We start from the raw sequence: 20,949 nt of genomic DNA, 5'->3' as shown, positions 1-20,949 counted from the left end.
CCTTATCTAGATGAGTCAAATTATTGACGTAGATAAAAAAAGGCGAGCAGCAGGAGAAACCAGGAACTGATGGGCAGCTAAGAGCTGTGTCTGGCCAATTGAAAGGGACGAGATAGCCTCCGCACATGTGTGTGCCGAGCGGAATTAAGACAAAAGTTTGAACGGATAAGAAAAATAAAGAAAGAAAAGAAGGGGGGGGGGGAGAGAGAAGAGGCTGGCGAGAAACAATGGAAAGATAGGTGAGGGAGTGAACGACCAAGTTGCAGGCTTTTGACACGGTCGCAGTCGTTTCACGGCTCACTCCACGTGCGTTCGAGAATCCGGTTGCTGATGCAGCTGTCGCTGCAAGAGCCTCACGACGTAGAGATGCCATCGTTTCGGTCATGCTGCAGGGAACGGCGCCTTCTAAGTTGTTATTGCACGCGGAATCAAAAGTCATAAGCCTGATTATGTTGCTCGAAGTGATACGCTTGACGTCTTCTTTGATCAGCTAATGGAGAAGCGGAATAAATATATATTTCCTCAAAAATTTGCTACAAGAAATCGTACAACGCTACCAACATCCCACATGCCTTTTGGTGATGGTGCGGACGTGTGATGACGTTAAGGAATGAATCTATCTATGCGATGAGCTCGTTTTTACATGTCTCGTACTTAAGGTAAATAAAATAAAATTGCAGAGGCATTGTAACCACGAAAAAGAGAATGTGCGATGGGAAACGACCTGAAATAACACGCGGAAGGAATCGTGCGAGGCCTCAGCGAAGAGCGATTCACAAACGTGCCGACCATTTCAAATCGTGAAGATGGAAACAGTGAAATGGGTAACGCGAAATCCCCATGAAGGTTGTTTACTACGATGGTAGCTATAAAATGTTTGTGTGTTTATGTAAGCAATGAAAAATGATCGTTAAGGCAAAGAAGTGTGAGCTTGTATCTTATTTTACTTAAAGTACCCCGCCTCGGTGGTGCAGTGGTTACGGCGTTCGACTACTGTTCCCAAGGATGCGGGATCGAATCCCGGCCTTGTCGGCCGCTTTTGGTATATGTCACGTGACACGTGACATATACCACGGTGCCAAACGGCGCCTAAAAACTTACGGCTCGTTTCCTTGGCGTTGCGCCGTGTTGTTGTGCGCCTATTGCCCTCATTTTTTGAGCAAACAGCCATAATCGTGCTTGTGTCATCGTCGTTTCCTGTGGGATCTGCATATGTGATCTCGCACGCTTTAAACGACCAGCCCTATCTCTGACGTGAGCGATGGAGGTAGGTCCCCGACAGTATATACGGGCCGCAATTACGCCGAAAGAAGTCAAGAGGTGGGCGCGGCGTCTTACTGCACGGTGCTAAGTCGGCGCGTTGCTAACACGCCCTGGAATCAAAGAATATCAAAATGCAGTTGGATATGCTTTGATTAAATACTTATTCGTAGGCAAGAAACTACCGCTCAAGTAGAATACCTTTCCGCAGGAAGTCAGCAGGGAAGCACTGAAGAAGCCTCCACATTAAATTATGGAGTAAACTATCAAGATTATAAAGTGCGTTCATGGCACTCTTTTGGGTTTATTATGCCTGTGCTGCGAAGAATACACGCCAAGGGTCATTTTAAACTTGTCTTTGTAATTACAGTAGCTTTGCACAGAACCAGCAATAATGTTTCACTGGCACACAGGTCATAGCATCTGTAAACGTTAGCTGTGGATCCGTTTCTTGATCTGAGTTGAGACAAGCGGCTCTCTTCCTGCAAGAAAGTTTCGTGACTTCTCCGCTACGGGTGATGGGTGCATGCGCACTATTGTTTTAAAAGGAAAACGAAACACGAGAGAGAGAGAGAGAGAGATAGAGAGAGAGAGAGAGAGAGAGAGAGAGAGAGAGAGAGTGATCTAATGAAAGGAAAACGCCATAAGTCACTAGCAATTAAATATCAGCCCGAGCGCACATGGTCAAGAACTCCTGCGTGTGTGAAGGGTGCTGTTATGCCACCTCGGTTCTCCACGAAAACAATTGAAGCTACGCAACATGGCGGCTTCAGCTCTCATGCGTTCTGTCGCACACAGGAGAACAAGTATAATGAATAGTTGCTCAAGCCTGAAAATGGCTTTAAATATATGCGAAAAGCAGGCGACTGACGCACGAGAAAAAAATATGCCCTCTGATTGCGTGAATATATATCTCAAGACTTTACGGCACTGAATCGAATGGACTGTAACGAACTCTCGAGCTTTTTACACGTGTTTATAAAAGTGACGCTAGCTGATGTTACATGTTACGATAGCTTATGCTACAAAAAACGAAATTTGACCAGCTGCTATCAGCTTGAATTAGAGAAGCCTGCTTGTTGCATATAAATATGAAAGGAAAAATGCCTGTTGTGCACACAAAGCTGACACAACTGGTTGGCCTGTCGACTGCTGAGCTCAACTTGCATGCTTGAATAGTGACCTTACTAATACTACTAGTCGTAGCTAGGCCGAGCCGTCTGTTAGGACTATGCTCAGGATGCCCTTCGCGAAAAGGTTTTCAAATATTAGGGAATGTCACCAGACATGAAATGCAAAGAGAAACCAATACGACATATCTGTGTTCGAATATGCACGATACGGACAAGACGCAGAGGTGCGCCCGTTCGTGAGGTCTTTTTTTTTAAAGGGTTCATTGTTTCCATGATTTAACTATCCCGCATTAGAACTCCGCACAAGAGCCTCCCTAAACGCGATCCGGCATCTTGCGCGAGCTATAAGCAATCACCATTTTCAGACATCCGATCAGACACTGCCTCACGGCGTTACATGCACCTGTCCAGGTAAACGTGTTCGCACATAGCTTGAACGAATCTGGGATTAGTATTTTTTTTAATTAACACGAAGGTTGCTAGCCCTGGAAGTCGCCGATACCCTGCAGAACGCCGCATGCCCATGCGGAAGAGAAGAGATGTTATTTGAACCTGACCCTAAAGAGAGTCTGGCTTTTTAATTCCTCCGTTTCACGCTCACCATTCAAAGTCAGATCAGTCATGTGGAAAGTTAGGGCAAACGAAAGCCCACTTCTCAGGCGGAGAGCAACGTGAGGGCGCGTAGAGTACAGAAGACACACTACGGCATGATTCATGAAGTGGCAGTTAAAGCAAGTGGCCAAAGGATCATCGTTGTAATTATTTAAGATGACGATAATCACAAGAATTACAATCACAATTGTTGCGCGCTCAATAAAGAAAGTGTTACCTTACTGCCACCTCTGTCACCAAGGCTCCAGCAAACAATAGCACTCCTCTACAGTGGACATGAAAAGTCACTCGGACGCTAGAGGCACTTCACTGGGCTCGTCACTTGCTCAATAGACCACAGACCACGCAGAACCCCTCATCCTCGCCAACCACAGACGTTTCTGCTGACATCCATTCACTTTCTTCAGTGTTCACCACACTTCCGTTTAGAAATGCGAAAATTCAGTCGACTTTCTGATACGAAGCTTCGCGAGACGGAGGCCTCCACTGATATCCCTGTGGTGGTCCTTGATTATCCAGTTCTTTCGGCTAGAATAGAATGCCGTTTCTTCACTGACTTGCCCGGGGGCCACACTGGTCGCATAGGAGAGTCGTGGCAGTCCAAAAAGTTAGTCAGCCGTACAATAATCCAGGACGCCTAAGAGAACGGCGCTTGAAGGCGAATGCATCGGCAGCGTCCGTCACTGTCGTTCTCAGCTGACGCACGTTGGAAGACCGGACGCGGAGGATAGGAGAAGGGGCCCGAGGTCGAAAAGTCGACTGCCTACTCGCGCGCAGTCGGCGACGCGCCTGCCTTATCGGCGTCAGCGAGCTGTTGCTCCCGACGCCCACACCGACTGCCGTCGTACTCGGCGCGGTGGTAATACCGGCGCACCGTGCCGGCGTCAGAGCTCCGACGCGAGTGTGCGAGTCTGCGGCTCGGACCAGCTGTAGGCGCAGCTGCTTCGCCCAGAATGATGATACACCGCTGCTCTCCCTCTGCGTGTGTGTGTACCCGACAGAAGAGGCGAGAGAAGAAGAGAGAGAAGGAGGAAGCAGCAGCATAGAACTCGGAAACAGCGAAGCACACCGGCTATACACTGTGAAAAAGAAAATAGACGTAAAGAAAACCAAAATCTGCTGTCGACAAGGTAGCTGCTCGCAGACTCCGCCTTCCAAGTCAAATCGTCATACTTTCTCATTTGCTTCTGTGTTCGCTCCGTGCGGCGATGGAGAAGGTAGGTGTGTGCATTAAGCTGAGCAAAGTTTCCCGATCGAAAGCGACTCGCTGTACAAATGAAAACCTCTACGGTCTTGCGTTTCCCTCTTTTCGTTCTCACTCTCTCTGTTTTTCTGCATCTGCGCATATTTGAATCCTTTCCTGTTTGGTTTAAAAATTGTGGAAAATAAATAAAAAGTTGTATCTATTAGCGATCTCAGCATTTCACGAATCTCCTCTTCGGCTTGCGTGCCCACTTGATTCTGGCTCTGCGCTAAAAGACATTTCCAGCTCGAGGCGCCTTGCCGCCAATTATGGTAAAGCCATGTAGCTAAGGGAGATAGAACATCGCTGATGTGGAAAGTCACGCGGCGTCATTCTGGTTCTCGATTCTCGATCTTTTTGCCACTGATTTCAACGGAAATGACCGATTTTATCATTACTGTAATGACATATGAGAGTCTCTCAAGATTGTTTGCGTGAGGGCCACCAGTAGCACTGTACTCACTAAGAGGTCGCTATTGTCGTTTACAGATCGGAGCTCCTGCGACAAGTAACCAACCGACCGCCATGGGAGGACAGGGCCGACCACAGAAACGACGCCACACACTGCGAAGGTGTGTTCGCGACTGTCTAAAATGGTAGTGCCATATTATGCCACGCTAACATTCTTCCATGACGATACCATATTGACATGGTGTGTTTAATACACCACACTGACAAGTTCTTTGCTAGCACGGCAACACTTCTTAAGGATTAAATAGGTGCACTTACCCCTTACAGAACGCTCATTACAGCCCTACAATACTTTGAAGGATGCCAAGTTTCTTAAAAGCGAAATGCCTATATGGCTTATCAGCAACGAAGTCCGGTGTTGGGTCTCCAGAGAAATGCCACCTGATCTCTTGACGCGATCAGCAGTGCCCAAGATAGTTAGCATTATATCTAAACCATAGATATAGAAAAACAGGCCAAAATATTAGGACGCCAAATTTTACTGGAAGCTTCCGGTTAAGAATGGAGAGTAAATGAGCTGCGAAAATTTGGCTAATTTGGTTAGGGTACGTAGAAATCTAACCAGGCTTTCAGATTGTGGGGCAGGCACGTTACTCATAGGCCACGAATTGGATCGTTAGTTCTAGCTGATTAAAGGTGGGATTAAAGGTTGAAAGGTGAATGCGGGATGCAGTCAGTAGTTGTGATGGTCAGTGATGCCTAAGAAAAGAACGAGAAAAAGAGAACGAAAATAACGATAAGATATCTATGCTTTCACCTTCACAGCACGTAAGTCTTAAGTGCCCACCTGTAATAAACGCATGGGACGCGCACTTAGAGCAATATTTGAAAAACGTTACTTACACGTAACGTTTTGCAAAGATTGATCTGCTCAAAGTGCGTGTCCCTTGCGTTTATTACAAATAAACACGAAACCCCGTTTGCAAGCATAAAATGATGCCCGGTTCGAGTATCTAGTATTTTATCTGCAAAACGCACAGTCTTCCAATAAGCAAAACGCACGCTATACCCACGAAGTCACAAAGTCGTTCGGCAAACGCAGTGACGTGATATCCTTTCTATACTGCCCGAAGGAAGAACCTGTCGCACTGGTCAGTTCAAATGTGTGGGTGTATCGAAGTACATTGTTTCCCACAGCTACAAGTCCCAGCTAACTGGATACGCTAGAAAAGCAATGCAGAATGACGTCACGTCGATACAAGCAATGCCTTTCTTTATTTCCCGCTGTTGTTATATTTTATCACGTTGGACGCGTTCTCAGAAACATTCACAGTCATTCGCACCTTTTGTTCGAGCGTCACGTATATTGGAGGTGCCTGCAAAAAGTCCCGTCGTTGCCTACAAGCTCGCGTAAGAGCGGAAATACGTAAATAATAATAAAAAAATGTTTTCAAATATGCACTACGTCGCAATGCTTTAATTACGAAGAACAAAAGCTTTGGTGACAAGCTCGCTTCAGGGCAGCATGCGGCCAGGCTTCAGCGCGTAAAAAGGGCAACTATTGTTCTTTGCCATTTTTCGTTGCGGCGCTGGAACGGAGCATCCTAGGAACCTGAGATAACTTAGTCCAATACGTGTTACTAATAAAAGTCTATAAAAGACTAATAAAAGTCTACTAATAAAAGTCTATGCCCCTTCAGGTGCTTGTTAGGCAGTTTCATACGCATTTATTGCTGATATAATGGGATTTAAATAAAACCTGTATTTTTCCCCCTAGATACCAAATTTAAACTTGCGACGTCAAGACCAATAAAGATTCCGTGATCACTGTCAGGAAGTTAGTGATGATAAGGCATTTCCTTACAGATTCGCGTTGAAATTGTCAGAGGCGTCACAGTCTGTTTGCGAAAAGTGCGGATGGAAGTGACACCTGTGTAACATTTAGTGATATTTTAAGCCTTTTAAAAGCACCCCGCCGGGGTGGTGCAGTGGTTACGGCGCTCGACTACTGTTCCCAAGGACGCGGGATCGAATCCCGGCCTCGGCGGCCACTTTTCGATGGAGGCGAAAAGCAAGGCGCCCGTGTGCTGTGCGATGTCAGTGCACGTTAAAGAACCCCAGGTGGTCGAAATTTCCGGAGTCCTCCACTACGGCGTCTCTCATCGCCTGAGTTGCTTTGGGACGTTAAACCCCACAAACCAACCAAACCAACCTTTTAAAAGCTCCGGTTTCAGTGTATGCATCTCGCTTGTCAACAGAACGCTGTAATATAACGATACAGGATAACGCCAGCTTATCATAGTTTTCCTTTCTAACTGACTTGGCAGCATCTACATGGCGCAGTACATCGAAAGGGGCTAGAGCGCGGATGGAGAGGGTCTCACAATCAACTCATTTGCAGCTATGGCTTGTTCAGTCCGGCTTCCCAGGACAGCTCCTTTTAGCCTCTTATTTACACATCATGTTTTCACTGTCATTATATAGATAACAAGGACCTAAGCAAAGAGGTGCGAAGACCCGCCACTGCTTGTCGGCCAAGACATACCTGAAGAGCGAATCCAGTTCCTAGCCATGACAGCGCCAAGCAGCTCGGGTTACGCTGCATCAAAGCGGACCGAACGTGTGCCGGAGCCGTCTCGCAAACAGACGTCAATCACGAGGAGTCAAGTCATTCAGAGGAGGCCGGTAAATAATTGAGGCAGTGACGTGCGCGCTCTCTCTCAAATATATACCTATACATTTTGTCATTATTGTTACGCGCGCTCTGTGGGCAGGCATCACACAACTGTTACGCTGTATATTGCGTAATTGGAAACAGAGGCGCAACAACGATTTGTTCTATTTTGTTTTTCTCGCCCTTGAAGCAAAGTGTCTCGGCGACAAAAACTGGCGTCTTATATTTTTGTAGACGCTACGGTCCAGATGAAGAACTGCACTCTGTGAGACGTATAAATGCTTGAGAGTGGTGCATTTGTGCCTTTTTGAAATTTACCGCCGTGGTCCGCATGTGGTCCAGAGATTGGACCACAAGTCTTTATCATTTTAACTGTATCACCCACTACTCTCTTCACTCTTCTTTCAGCTAATTCTCTTACTAAGCAATGCTTCTAAAAAAGGAATGAGCTAATTCGGCGTCGTTGCCAATAACGACTGCGCATTCCTTCATGCTTTTCTTTTCTATAAAGCAATAATGTCATCTCCTCCCTGCTCAACCTCAGCAATTCAAACAGGCATACGCATGATGCGACGGGCCCAATAATATTACAAGAAAACTACAGTAACTCCGGATAGATCTATGTCTAGCTGCGTACCGATAACAGTAGGTTCAGGGCAGAGACCGGCTTGAGAAAAACACCTCCCTCGTAGCGGATGCCTACGGTAGAATAGCTTCCAGCTGCAAGGACAACTTGTTAGCTTACGCTGCTAAAGACGCAATGAGAAAAAAAAACGGCATCCAATTATTGTTTTTAGTAAAAATTTATTCTCTGTTTCTCTCTGGTTACACGGACATCTGTAAGCAAACGACACGCTTATCAGAAAGGAAATCATATTTAAATCCCATTCCGACCGTACACTGATAGAAGTGACAGTCTTATAGAAAAGGACAGCTTTCGCCGTTTTCACGTCAGTATGGCTTCGTATAGCGTAGTCTCTGGATTCTTCAGCCAGATAGCAGTGTCGACGCAGGCATATGGTTGTTTAGCAATTCTACACAACATGCTAGCGCAAGTGTTTTTGCCATGTACTATATTGTATGATGTACCTTTAGTTTATTATCGTTTATTTTGGCGTGGAGCACGCGCCCGTCGATTGCCGTGGCCCGCCCACAAGCGCTCCTGCGCTTCTGCGGGCACGAGAATGTACTCTGTATTGATGAATGGTAATAAAATTATGTATGTATGTATGTATGTATGTATGTATGTATGTATGTATGTATGTATGTATGTATGTATGTATGTATGTATGTATGTATGTATGTATGTATGTATGTATGTATGTATGTATGTATGTACGTATGTACGTATGTACGTATGTATGTACGTATGTACGTATGTACGTACGTACGTATGTATGTATGTATGTATGTATGTATGTATGTATGTATGTATGTATGTATGTATGTATGTATGTATGTATGTATGTATGTATGTATGTATGTATGTATGTATGTATGTATGTATGTATGTATGTATGTATGTATGTATGTATGTATGTATGTATGTATGTATGTATGTAACTTTCGAAATCGACCAGTAATATCGGCCCCCATGTTTTATGTCTTGCTCTCCTGCAAATTAAAATTTTCCGTTCCCGTTCAGGTTGCATGGCCTCGACACCTATCATTTGCTTTCTCGAAAAGCGTGTCTTACATCCGGAGTTCATGGCAAGATTTTATGGAGTGAGCTCTTTGTCCATAGTGCAAGTCCCCTTTGACGGCAAACAATGGTGCGAACCAACTTCCTCATTGTCAAGTGCACCTCTGATAACTACGTGTCCTCGAGGAAGGCGGAATTAGTGGCTGGTTTCGTCAAGCAGTTGTAATAGAGTTGAAAGAGCGGACACCATATGACGAAGCCTTGGGGTTTCACGGCTGATAATGATTCACGTGATTAGGGAGGAGTGTTTTGTACTACGTTGCTATCCCTCTTCTTCATCACCCGTTTCAAAAATTACCGCGATCAGTACTCATATGTGTTCACGCGACTGGTCCCGGATTTTGGGCCTCCAGTGCGACGTGACCGCAAGAGAAAAAAAGACGTGACGAACATATACACTTGCGTGCAGTATGCAGGTGTTCACTTCATATGTATGCAGATTCGCACCGTTACGGAATCAGCTTTCAAAGATAAAAAGCGTTGTCGTGACTTTGAAAGGCAAGATAATGACCTGGTACGCTCCTGCTGAAGATCTTCAAGTCAGTTCATTTATTCAACTCCGCGAACTCCCATATATCGGTTACCACAGGCAACGACCTGTCATATGCAAAGCACAATTCCGTAGTAAGGGAAAACAAAGCGCACTTCTGTTCATGCCTATTTGAACATTTAGTACTGCAGCTGCACCACGAATGTTGTGTTGATTACCAGAACGTCACGTCTGTCTGGATAATGAATGCTTGTCCTTTGAACGTTTGTAAGCGCCAGTGCTCGCGCATTAATGATGTATGAGGGCTTACACCATTGCACAACACTGCTACTATTAAATTTGCTCGGCTATTCTCTCTTCAACTTAACCATGTATTTAGGGGAGTGCGAATTGTACTTTCTCCAGACTGAATCGAATACGAATACTATACAGTTTCGCATCCGAGTCGAGCATAAATCCAATAGTGATAAAGCCTAATGGAATACTAATAGAATGTTTGTTTTAATATTCGCTAAGTTTGCGAAAATACGTGCAAAAAGGAGCAATAGTGCTAAACATTTTTGTGCCAGCGGTGGCCCGTGGGTTAACCATGCGAGCGGCAAGCTATACGTGTAGAAAAGTTATATTTTCTCACTGGTGACGAAACAAATAAACTAGAGCCATACCTCGGGACGTGAGAAGGGAGACAAATATCTTGAGCGGTTGGAGAAAAAAATCATTATTTTAGCCATGGCCTCCGATACCAGGGAACAAGGCCTAATAAACAGAGTTTGCTTTCTCTCTCTAGTAGTATAACTCGACATTTTGTCTGCAGAGTCGAGACACTGCAACATGAGCTAGGCAGCTTTAGTTTGCATTATCTGCAAGCCACCCCGTTTGCAGCTGTCACGATAAAAGGAGCAGGCATTTGCATTTCATCAATATCTGCCGCCTCCCATACGAAAACTATTGTGACACATCATTACGTAATTACTAAGGACTGTATCAACTACCAAAGTGGCATTATGGATGGCACTAAGGGCACTCGTGCGCGTACTATTTCAGAGCCAACAGAGAAGTACCCCATTGCACATGGCGACCTACCTCAAGCAGCTATGGATATAATACATTACATCAGCTTACGGTGACACGAATTGTTCTACTTTAGATAGATAGATCGCATAGACACCTTCACTGGAGCTTTCATAATGGCCGGGAGGTACAGGAGCCATCGCTCCAAGAAAATGTGCACGAACTCTTATACTGCAGCGTAATCACGGGACATACAAAAGACTGTTCGCTCCCTAGGTCTGCAGGAGCACTCTTTTGTCCACGCAGGCATTCACTGCAGCCTCTTACATCAAACTAGGAATGTGCGACCAAATTTTCACAATCGTAGACGCATCGCAGCTAAAGGACAAATTCGCTCTCAGTGTAGCCGCACAGAGGGATTTCACTGGATTCCAAACTCTGGAAAAACCAGCAAAGAACAGGCCTCGCCGAAGCGAAGCTTGCCGGCGATAAAGGATTAATCAAGCTTTTTCACTCAGAGAACATGCTGCATACTTTCAGTGTTGTTTCGTGCAAGTTGCTGTTGAATTACGCTAGAACAATCCAAGACATCAACGGGATGGTTCTAACAGGCTTGATGGAAGTCTGACACCAAGGCTTCTATTGAACATTCAGCGAGGACAGGCAGGAAAAACAATCATAGTTATTACGGCCTACGCCATTTATACACGCACTGTCCCCACAAGCCTGCTATACAAAGGAAACTTTTTTTTTTCGGGGCGGGGGGGGGGGGGGGGGGGGGGGTGAGGGGCATTCACAGCAAGCCCCGTCGCTATAGTTAGACGCAAGGAGAGCACTCCCAGTGTCCTTAATAAATAAATAAGACTTGAAATTTCTCCAACCAGCACTTTTATTTTATAAAACCCGACGTTTCGGAGCCGGCTCGGCTCCTTCTTCAGGGGTGCATGACGCGGGGCTGCGTGCAGCTATAAGTAAAGGAATGGTCGAGGGGGAGAAGAAGGTGGGGGGGGGGGGGGAGAATGGGGAGGGGGTGGAATGTAGTCGCCAGCGAGCACACCTGCACCTGCGGCACCCTCACTCGTCTAAACCCCCCTCCTTCCTTCTCATTCCTTTCACACACATTCCACCCCCTCCCCATTCTCCCCCCTCCCCCACCTTCTTCTCCCCCTCGACCATTCCTTTACTTATAGCTGCACGCAGCCCCGCGTCATGCACCCCTGAAGAAGGAGCCGAGCCGGCTCCGAAACGTCGGGTTTTATAAAATAAAAGTGCTGGTTGGAGAAATTTCAAGTCTTATTTAGTTATCAACCCAACCAGACAGGCAAATCTGTCGAAATGTTTAGCTCCCAGTGTCCTTGTGCCTAAAAGCCGGTCCACTCTGCGAGGATCTATTGCAGAGAGTGCAGAGAGATGGGGTTTTTGTAAACCACAAAGCGAAATGGAGAAGGATTGAGGGGAAGCATCAGGGCTGAGGCCTACGTTTCCACAACACCATTGGTTTCAGAGGCACCCTTGATTGGTTAGGCGGTAATCTTACTAAAGCGAAGATGGCACAATGTCTCTACTTTTTTCTATAAAACTATCCAGGACGCCCGTTTCTGGACGTGTTTATTAAAATTTAAACACCTTAAGCAATACCGATCTAGGCACCTTTCCCTGAGGCATGTGTCAAGGGTGTCTGCAAGTGTGCAAGTGGAACTCATTCAAATTCCCACATCTTCTTTCATTCCCTTTTCTGTCTTCCATTTCACACATTACGAACTATCCTCCGAGGGACACCTTCCTTATGCCAAACTTTCCTCTTCGAGACAGTAAAACTCTCCCGCGGCTTTGCGTCTTAAGAAGGGACAGACATCTGCACGCCTTTTATTTGTGGTCTGTAAACGAGGGATCCATATTGACAGTGGTTGTTTCTTGACCGGGACTATAACATTTGTTCTTTACTAGTAGTCAGCACGATGAGATCAGAGTAGCATTTTTTCGCTGATATAAATCTATTGCAAAGAGGAGATTTATACTCCTGCCCAAAAAACTTCACCTCTCTACCCTCTTCCTAAAAATGAGTACTGCATGCGACCACGTTGCGGTCTCTTCTTCAAGTACTGAAAGTTGTAGATTTGTTTGAGGGCATTGGGCTATTCGAAACTCTTGGGTGATGGTCTCACTCACCGACGTGCAGATTGCTAGGTTGCAGAGCCGTATTGCCGGTGGCGACGCCTGCGGCGCTCTCGAACAGCTTTCGCACCCTGTCGCTGACGGTCATGTGGGGCTCATGCAGGAAGAAAGGCTCCTGCTGCTGCTGAGGTTGTGCAGCAGCCTGCGCCTGCTGTTGCTGCTGCTCCGCGCTGCTGTTGCCTCCTCCCGGTCCTGCGGCAGCCCGCTGTGGGCACGAGGCTGCGGAGCAGGCCGAGTTCGTGGCAGGGACTGTGCCCACCGAGGAAGACACGCTGGCCACTGCGGGCGAAGGTGCCCTGGCACTGGCGCCGGCGGCAGCAGAGGCGGGAGTACGCTGTGTGGGTAGGAGCTGCTGCAGGATCTGCTGCGGCTGGCGAGAGGAACGTGATGGGCGACCTGGGCCCGAGGCACGAGCAGGACCGGGACAGGAGCACGTCTGCGCCACCTACGGGTTATCCCAGAAACGCTCATATTGCAATAGGAGAAGCAGCAGCAGCTGCAAAAAAAGATATGATTGCACTTACCTTTCTTCTTGTCTGAAATTTCTACGGACAGAAAAGCCTTTTTCATTATAACATCAACGACATCAAAGCACGATAACATCTTCACCAGAAGGAGGGACGCGCAAATGTTTTCACCTATAACGCGTATTTTTTGTAGCGTCAGACCAACGATCTTGTCATCGTTTACATAAGATGATGTTACCATGAAGAAAAATGGCCCTTAGCTTGTCGCCAATCATATGATCAATGGGTTATGTGACCATTAGTCACATTACTGATTCTTCACACCATAAGTAGTTCTCATGTCGCTCATTAAATTCATTAGAAAATATCATTGCACCTCGTGCATAAATGTTGAGAGCCCGCGCTAAAGGTAGCGTTACATTACGTTGACGCGTGTTCACATATTTTAAGGCGAAAGCCTTTAATGGCCCATAATATCGAGGACAAAATGTGTCCCGCTTTTGCGGCGGCCCTGATTGGCCGAGGCGAGATGACGTCATAGAGGTATCGACCAATCACAGAGCACCACCACAATATGCGCGAATGCGTACATTATATGGCCATTTGCCAATCAATGATCAATTACTAATTACCTAATTAATCAACTACTTAATGCCTGATTAATTAATTACAAATTGGTGCTAGTTGCGTAGCAGAATGCGGCACTCAGGATTTCGCCTTTCAAAAGTCCCTCGTAATTTTCTAATGATTATTTTTCCTTAAGGCCGATTCTCCTGCCCCCATAGAACTAGTAAGCAACGTCACTGCTATTAAGGCTGATGGCACACTCTGTTAAAAAGCTGTAAGCCTGATCTGAGGCAACGAACGAGGATTCTACCTGAGTAAAAAATAAATATGAAATCGAAGCCAGTTGCACACCTATAAGCTCTCTGGTGTCGTTGCTCCATTCATTGTCACTTTTATTTATTTGATTTTCATGACAACTTTTTGCATACTCACACCATACGTTTCACGTCTTTCACGTTGTGTATGCCAGAGCTGAGACAAGGGAGGTCAATTTTCCACAGGCTATGATATATCGCCGTTTAACTGGAAATGGTGGCAACCCATTCTTTTTGGTAAAGGTAAGGACGTTAAAAGTCTGATTCCACTGGCACGAAAGTTTGTAAGTCCAAGGTTTTCGCCGATAAATGCATCTCATCCTGACGGAAAAACCCCAACATATATCCAGATAGGGACAACGCACCAATGCTTGCCGAAAAACAGCTGTTGGATGGAGTTGTTCTCAGTGGCCCCAACACTTAGTTCATTTCAGTGGATGGAGTTCATGTAGCGCAGCTGCTGACTGTTAACGAGGAGCAAAAAAAATAGGTGTGCGCAGATTTGAGACAGGAAGACAATAGGGACAAAGCGAAGCAGGGAGTGCAGTAAATTATAGCTGTGCCAGGCGGAACAGGACACTGGGGCACAATATAAAGCGCACCGGTGCACTGAAGCGGCAGACTTGCGTTTATATGGGGCTGTGCTCGTTTACACTGCAGCATCGCTTGCACCACTACACATGCCCGTTGACGCTTAGACAACGCATGTGCGCGTTGGTGACAAATCTCGTTTTGACCCGACACGATGTATACAGCTAGTTTTAAAATAATGAAACGTCTGTGCCGGGCGCATTGACAGGCCAACGTACGAAGCGGAAGTGTACGATCCACCTCATTTATTTAACAATTTTTTTACGAGATTGTCTCTTTAAAGAAGACGGAAGTAACCAAAGTTATCTGCTATATCGAAAAGCGAGCCCGAATGATCTGACTGTTTCTATGGTTTCTTTTTTTTTCTTTTTTTTACAGGAAGCGGCGAACGAGGGCTGCCTTTGGAAGAACAACTTTGGTCACATACGTAGCATCCCAATCGGAGCAGTGCTAAGGATGACTTATTTTCTCAACTCGGTACAGGCCTCTATATTTTGATTACAGAAATGGTGCCTACTTAATCGCGTTTTATCTGAACGGGACACTACCGGAATGAACGCCCGCCGCGAAGCGGCCAACAAGCGACCACTTTTTAAGGGCTGCAAAATCTAAGGTGGGATACCGCAAAAGAATATAGCGAGTAAGTAAAAGAAAACCAATTTAAAGGAGGTTGCAGAATTGGTAATGCGGAAAATTGGCGCTTGCTGCAATATATCTACTGCGCCCGTGCAGGATCGGCGAGAGAACTTTGTCTCAGACTGGGCTAGCGCGGGGTAGCGGACTCAGATGTCCGGCTTGTTTTTTTCTTTTCTTTTTTTGCGATGTTTATTGCCTCAGTGAATAAAAAGAAAGCTATGAAGGATGAAGGGTGTGGTCAAATAAATGAAAAAAAGGTTGACTGTTGCAATGAAGTCGAGGAGTGAACAATGATGCGGTCCCTGCGTCCAAGCGGCATTTGACTGCGGATTATGGGAGGAGAGGCCAGCTGCCACCAGGTGCCGAATCCGAGTCGGCTTCACGCCGGACATTTACCAATCTCGAAATTGAGGTCACTTTCTAATCACTGCCGGTGTTAGGGCCACCCCAACTGTAATCCTCCGAAGCGCCACCTCCTCTGCACGGGTTAGACCGCGGGGGAGGCTTACCGTACATGAAGGTATACATGAGAGTACGTGTACGGCGTCGGAGGTGCTCCTTTCATGTTAAAAGTATAGGGTAGCATTGCCCAATGTTATGAGATTTGGCGATGTCGAGGGTGAAAGGCGGGTCGCCGAATCCGCCTGGCTTTGAGCACTTATATAAAAGGCCACGCGGAGTCCAACCAATACGAATTGACTGTGGTATGCGTGCCGCTAGACTGTGTACGTCTTGGTAGCTTTCTGTGCTACCACCAACACGTCTACGTATATTCGTCACCTGGAAGGCATCAGTGCGTATGACAATACGGGTCGTGGGAGGAATGGGAATGCCGGTCACAGAGCGAATCGCCTCTTGCACTGCAAGTATTTTCGCACAAAAAGAAGATGGAGGTTCCGGTAATTGAAACGTTGATGTCTTGTTCAGTGAAGACTTGCTATGGCAGTAAACTGCAGTTGCCACTTTGCAGGCTGTTGCCGAGAATTTCATTTCCCCAGCTCCTCTCTGCAATGTATGTCATGCCGTATCGCGCGAACACTTCTCCGCGTTCATGAAACCAAGTCTGCAACTCTGAGCCAGTTAAGGACCCGACCGGAGGAGTGCTAACAATGAAACACTAAAACAGTGTAATCTGTACACTGTCGGTAAGAAAAGTACCTTATCCCCCCCTTACCCCATTTCCCAATCGAAATCTCGAACCGTGCCGCAACTACATACGGGCGCCACCTTATGGAGCGAAGCCATATACGTGCCATGAGTACATTGCCAGGAAGCGTCTACACACAGATACAGCATGATTCGGAACATTGAGTTACTTTAGAAGAAGTGTGATAATCATGGTGCTAGGACTCGGACGAAGCGCGCTTTTCAAAAGATAATAGCAAGTAACAAATACAAGAAAGGCCTGGGGGTACTGATAACGGCTGAATTGTGCAGGCGGCCGCCCAGTTCCGACTACTCCATACAGAAGAAGCCAAGCGGAGGTTATCTCGCCACCCGCCGCGGTGATTTCACGACACGGCGAGTTCTCTCGCTCTGTGTGGCAACGCATACGGAGAAGAAAAGAGGCACTCGCCTGTCTGTGCTGAGGCGAGCCTCGCTTGCCGGAGCCCCCGCTGGCCTTGCCTTGGGTCACGTGCTGCTCGGGGTTGGACACGTGGCCGATGAGAACCGCCAAGCACTGCGACAACAAAGCGGGCGGCGGAAGTGTAAACGGGTCGTGTTCACACGTGCGTCGGAAGCGATCGCGCTCATCCGAACATGGGAAATTCGCGTGCAGGTTTTACCACGTTACACACTTGACTGCTTTCGTGGTCGAAGGCGGGTGCGTTGGCGTAGTGTGGCGCCGCATGCTTGGTTCTTGCATGAATGCCGTCGTCTGGCAATTATGCGCCAGTGACGTCAGAGAAAATGATGATAATAAAACATGTGGCTATATGAAAAAAATACACGTGGTTAATACACCGCTCCACTGGTTTTTACATGTGATTTCATACAGCTACGTACTCTTGAACACCTCTGTAGAGCACACCGTACTTATTTCAGGACAATGTTTTAGCGTCAAAAACCCCACCTCTTTCATTCGCAGAAAGACGCGGGCTATCAATATCGATTTTCTGACAGAAGTTTTTGACCTTCTGTACGCCATTTCTATGGCAATCCCTCATCGATCCTACAGCACCGTCCTTGGGCTCCTTAGCCGTTTTCAGTCGAATCACTGTAATTTTGCCATCAACCACTCAGGAGGCGGCAAACACGCAGGAGACGGATCTCCCGGGCAGATTGTATGACGGATGCTTAAGCTTTTCCCTTTCTAACTTACCAATAATATGCAGTTCAGGAGCGGATACCCAGAATCATCGTGAGTATCGGCAAACGCACGCACGGTGCATGTTAATTCGTAGCAACTCGAGTTTGTTTCTTACGCTTCCTCTGTTTTGCTCGAACCCTGCAATATTAAGCACGTGGGGTGACCACCCCGAAAATTGAGACGATGGCATTTCTCCGAGTAGGTAGTGAAAAACAATAAACTGAGTTATTTTTAGTAACTTTTTCCTTTGTTCTCTCCAATCCCGCCTGTGTAAAGAGCGAGACGTAACTTGCTGCTCTGTTTTCTCTTTCAGAAAGTTAGCACGAAGAGAGGGAAGGTACATCTTAGGAGAAGAGAAAGAAGTACTCGAGACGATGAAGGGACGCTTTCGTGTCGCTTACGCAGAAAATAAACTGCGTCGAATCATGATGTTCATAAAATGTGAGATTATCGGACACGCCGAACGCACATGCGCGCAAGCACACATGTGTTGCGTTCGCACGTACCTGCGCATGAAGCCAAACATATTTTTGCTCAAATGAGGAAAAGCCCTGGTGCGAGCACATAGCATCTGTAGTGACATATTGAACGATGTTAAGGAAAAAAGCCTTAAGGCGTTAACGCTTTGGTCTGGCCGGTTCGTTTATGAGTAAAAGCAATGTTTTATGCGAGAAAGGAAAACAGAAAAGCGGAGTTGCCGAAGCCACACATTTTTCAGGCTCATCTGCATCCCTCCGATGCCCTTATACACGCTTCAAGGAAGAAAATTAAAAAACGCAACTTGGAATAGCAGTTTGTGTGCAGGCTGCCCACACTGTTGCTGGAAGTTTAAGTATTGCACCGAAGCGTTCGCGCTTCTCATATACAGACTGCAGTTGTCGCTTTTCGCACAAATAAAGAGATGGTGGGTCGAAGTCTTGCGACATTTAGCCGGTTCAGCTTCGAGATTACGATGAAGTAGATAGTAACGTTCAGGCAGTAGTAGACCACCGCAGTGAATACTCGTTCTGCGATTGTCCTTGCAGCCACAGTACAAAGTTATTTTATTTTGCTAATTTTGTTTCTTTTTTATATATACCCAGTGGAAAAAAAAGTACAGAAAATGTTATTTTTTCATAACAGAATTTCTATACGGTTTTTGACGGTGAACTTATTGTGACAACAGAAAATTCTGTAGTGTCATCAGAATTTTGTGTTGTTACAACACAACTACAGGACTGCAGACTACAGAAAAGTACTACAGAACGTGAGAAATGTCTGACGTTATAGAACTACAGAACCTTTTGTCGCCTTTTTTGCATGGTTCTGTTATTCATTTTTAAACCGGGTGAAGATAACATCAGAGACCCAACACCTAGACATGACAGGAGGCAAAGTGGACATATTAAGATTGGCAAACTGGAGAAACAAGGTGATAAAAACGAGCTGTAAAAATCTTACCGCTGTAAGAAGATAATGTATCCATAAAACGTCCGTTTCCGCAGCTCGTTTCCGCTTTCGTTCATCGCAGGCAACCAAAACTCAAGTCGCGGAACAGCGTCACGTCTCGTCACGATAGCACCGAGCGAAGGCGCACTCGCTAAGCATGTGCACAGATGACCTTCTGTCTCCCAGACTTCAGGCCACCCTCTCTCACAACACTGCATACACTCGCCAATCGTTGCTGTCTATCCGACCAGCTGTAGCCATGACGATGAGTGACCGAACTGCTGTATGGCACAAAAAATAAAGAAAAAAAGGGAGCCGGTGTGATATTCCGTTGGCAAGGGACCAATCAACAGGTGCGAAGATAGGAGTCACAGCTGCAACGAGTGTAGATATCGGCATCCACGCCAATCACGACGTTTAGACGACGGGGACTTATGGGTGGAAGCGTCCACGACTGCTGCAATAATCATTCACTTGGCAGTCACGTCCGGCCGCCAATAATGTCACGATTTGCCACAGAGGCAGCTTGTAACGACAGGTGTCGGAGGCACCGAATACAACCAATAATAAATCACACGAGAGCTAATGTTGCACGAACGGTGTGTCGAGAGTAGACGACGGCGGAAGATATCCAATGGTCGGGTTCAGTTGTGAGTCGACGATGACGCAGACGACGCGACGAAGTGTCCCACAGTGTCAGCCCCCGCGGGAGCGCGACAAAGCGACGACGACGACGCCGAGGGCGACTTCAGGAAGTGAGCACTTCCGTAAACCGGCTTCCCTCATTTTTTTCTCCTTCTTCGTCTTCTTTTTCTTGTTGACCTCGTGACTTCCGCGGCACCCACTGGTTCCCACAACGCCTCGAAACTCGACGCGAACTCAAAACACTCACTTGTGGGGGTGCCCACGGAGACACCGGCCAAGCGGCCGACCGACCAAGAGCACCTCTGAGAGGAGAAAGCCGTATAGAAGTCGTCGGTGAGGGGCCGCAGCGGTGGAGAGCAAGCCGGCAAACAACCAAGAAACACTGCTCTCGGAGGAGAAAAAAGATCCGTCTTGTTTGGCGTTGTCCTTGACCACTCGGGTGCGAGCGGGAGAGCGAGGGCGGGCCGAACGCGCACGAAGTGATCACAGCTGACTGCGCTTTGCGGCAGGAATGACGACCACGACTCACGAAAGGCTTCGATCGAGGGTTACGGCTGTTTACGGACTGCCTCCGTCTATGGCGCTTCTGCCGCTGTTTCTTCGAAGCAGTCACGCGGTTACACTGCTTAACCAGCGACGGGAAAGAAAACCTTTGGTACACTCCGGCCGCCGCCTGCGTCGCCGGGCTCTGCAACCACAGGTGCGAGGGGAAGAACAGGTGGTAGGAAAAGGAAAGACAAAACAGTAGAGTAGCATCAGAAAAACGAATGACCGAGGGAAGACTGTCGGCCTCCTCCGATTTACCTGGGTTACGACGTCGGATGTTGCGGACGTGAGGCGTGCGGGGAAGAGGATGAGCGAGGTTAAGTGAAATGGAAGTGGAGAGAGAGAGGGGAGCATGGTGGACGACTGAGACCCCAGAGTTGCCTCTGTTATCTTTCCCTTGACCGTATGACGCTATATAGTAGTATAGCCGCCGTCCGCCCAGCAAGCCCCAGAGAGCTGCCCAGACAGCAAACACCGCTGCTGCTTCCCACGGCGGACGTTGCCGCGTGTGCGTGTTTGTATGTGTGGAGTTGGCTCCCCCTCTCTCTCACACAGCAAGTGGAAAGGGAGGGGGGTGCGTTTTCTACGGCCACAGGTGCAACGGAAGCTTGGGAAAAAACGTCGGCGCGGCAGGTGAGCACCGCATAAGTGAATGAAGGGGAAGGGCGGGGTGCGTACGCACACCAGGAGGTCGAAAGGAGGGGTGAGAAGACGCGCGGCCGGTTTTGGCAGA

General features: G+C 47.1%; 1 protein-coding gene across 1 annotated transcript in view; it reads right to left on the bottom strand.

The window, feature by feature from the left end:
* Positions 1 to 20,949, bottom strand: part of LOC146196540 (uncharacterized) — a 169,010-nt gene that overhangs the window by 33,471 nt on the left and 114,590 nt on the right. Inside the window, exons 4-5 of the mRNA XM_084598285.1 lie at positions 16,863 to 16,967; positions 12,706 to 13,156 (exon numbers count right to left, since the gene is read on the bottom strand). Coding sequence (XP_084454411.1) covers positions 12,706 to 13,156; positions 16,863 to 16,967 — 556 coding nt within the window. The remainder of the gene's footprint in view (positions 1 to 12,705; positions 13,157 to 16,862; positions 16,968 to 20,949) is intronic.

The sequence above is a fragment of the Amblyomma maculatum genome, chromosome 3, assembly GCF_055883805.1.
Source record: "Amblyomma maculatum isolate TAMU_Amacu chromosome 3, ASM5588380v1, whole genome shotgun sequence".
In the NCBI taxonomy this organism is placed as follows: domain Eukaryota; kingdom Metazoa; phylum Arthropoda; class Arachnida; order Ixodida; family Ixodidae; genus Amblyomma; species Amblyomma maculatum.
The sequence above is the reverse complement of the archived record's forward strand: the minus strand, read 5'-3'. Positions and strand labels throughout refer to the sequence as shown.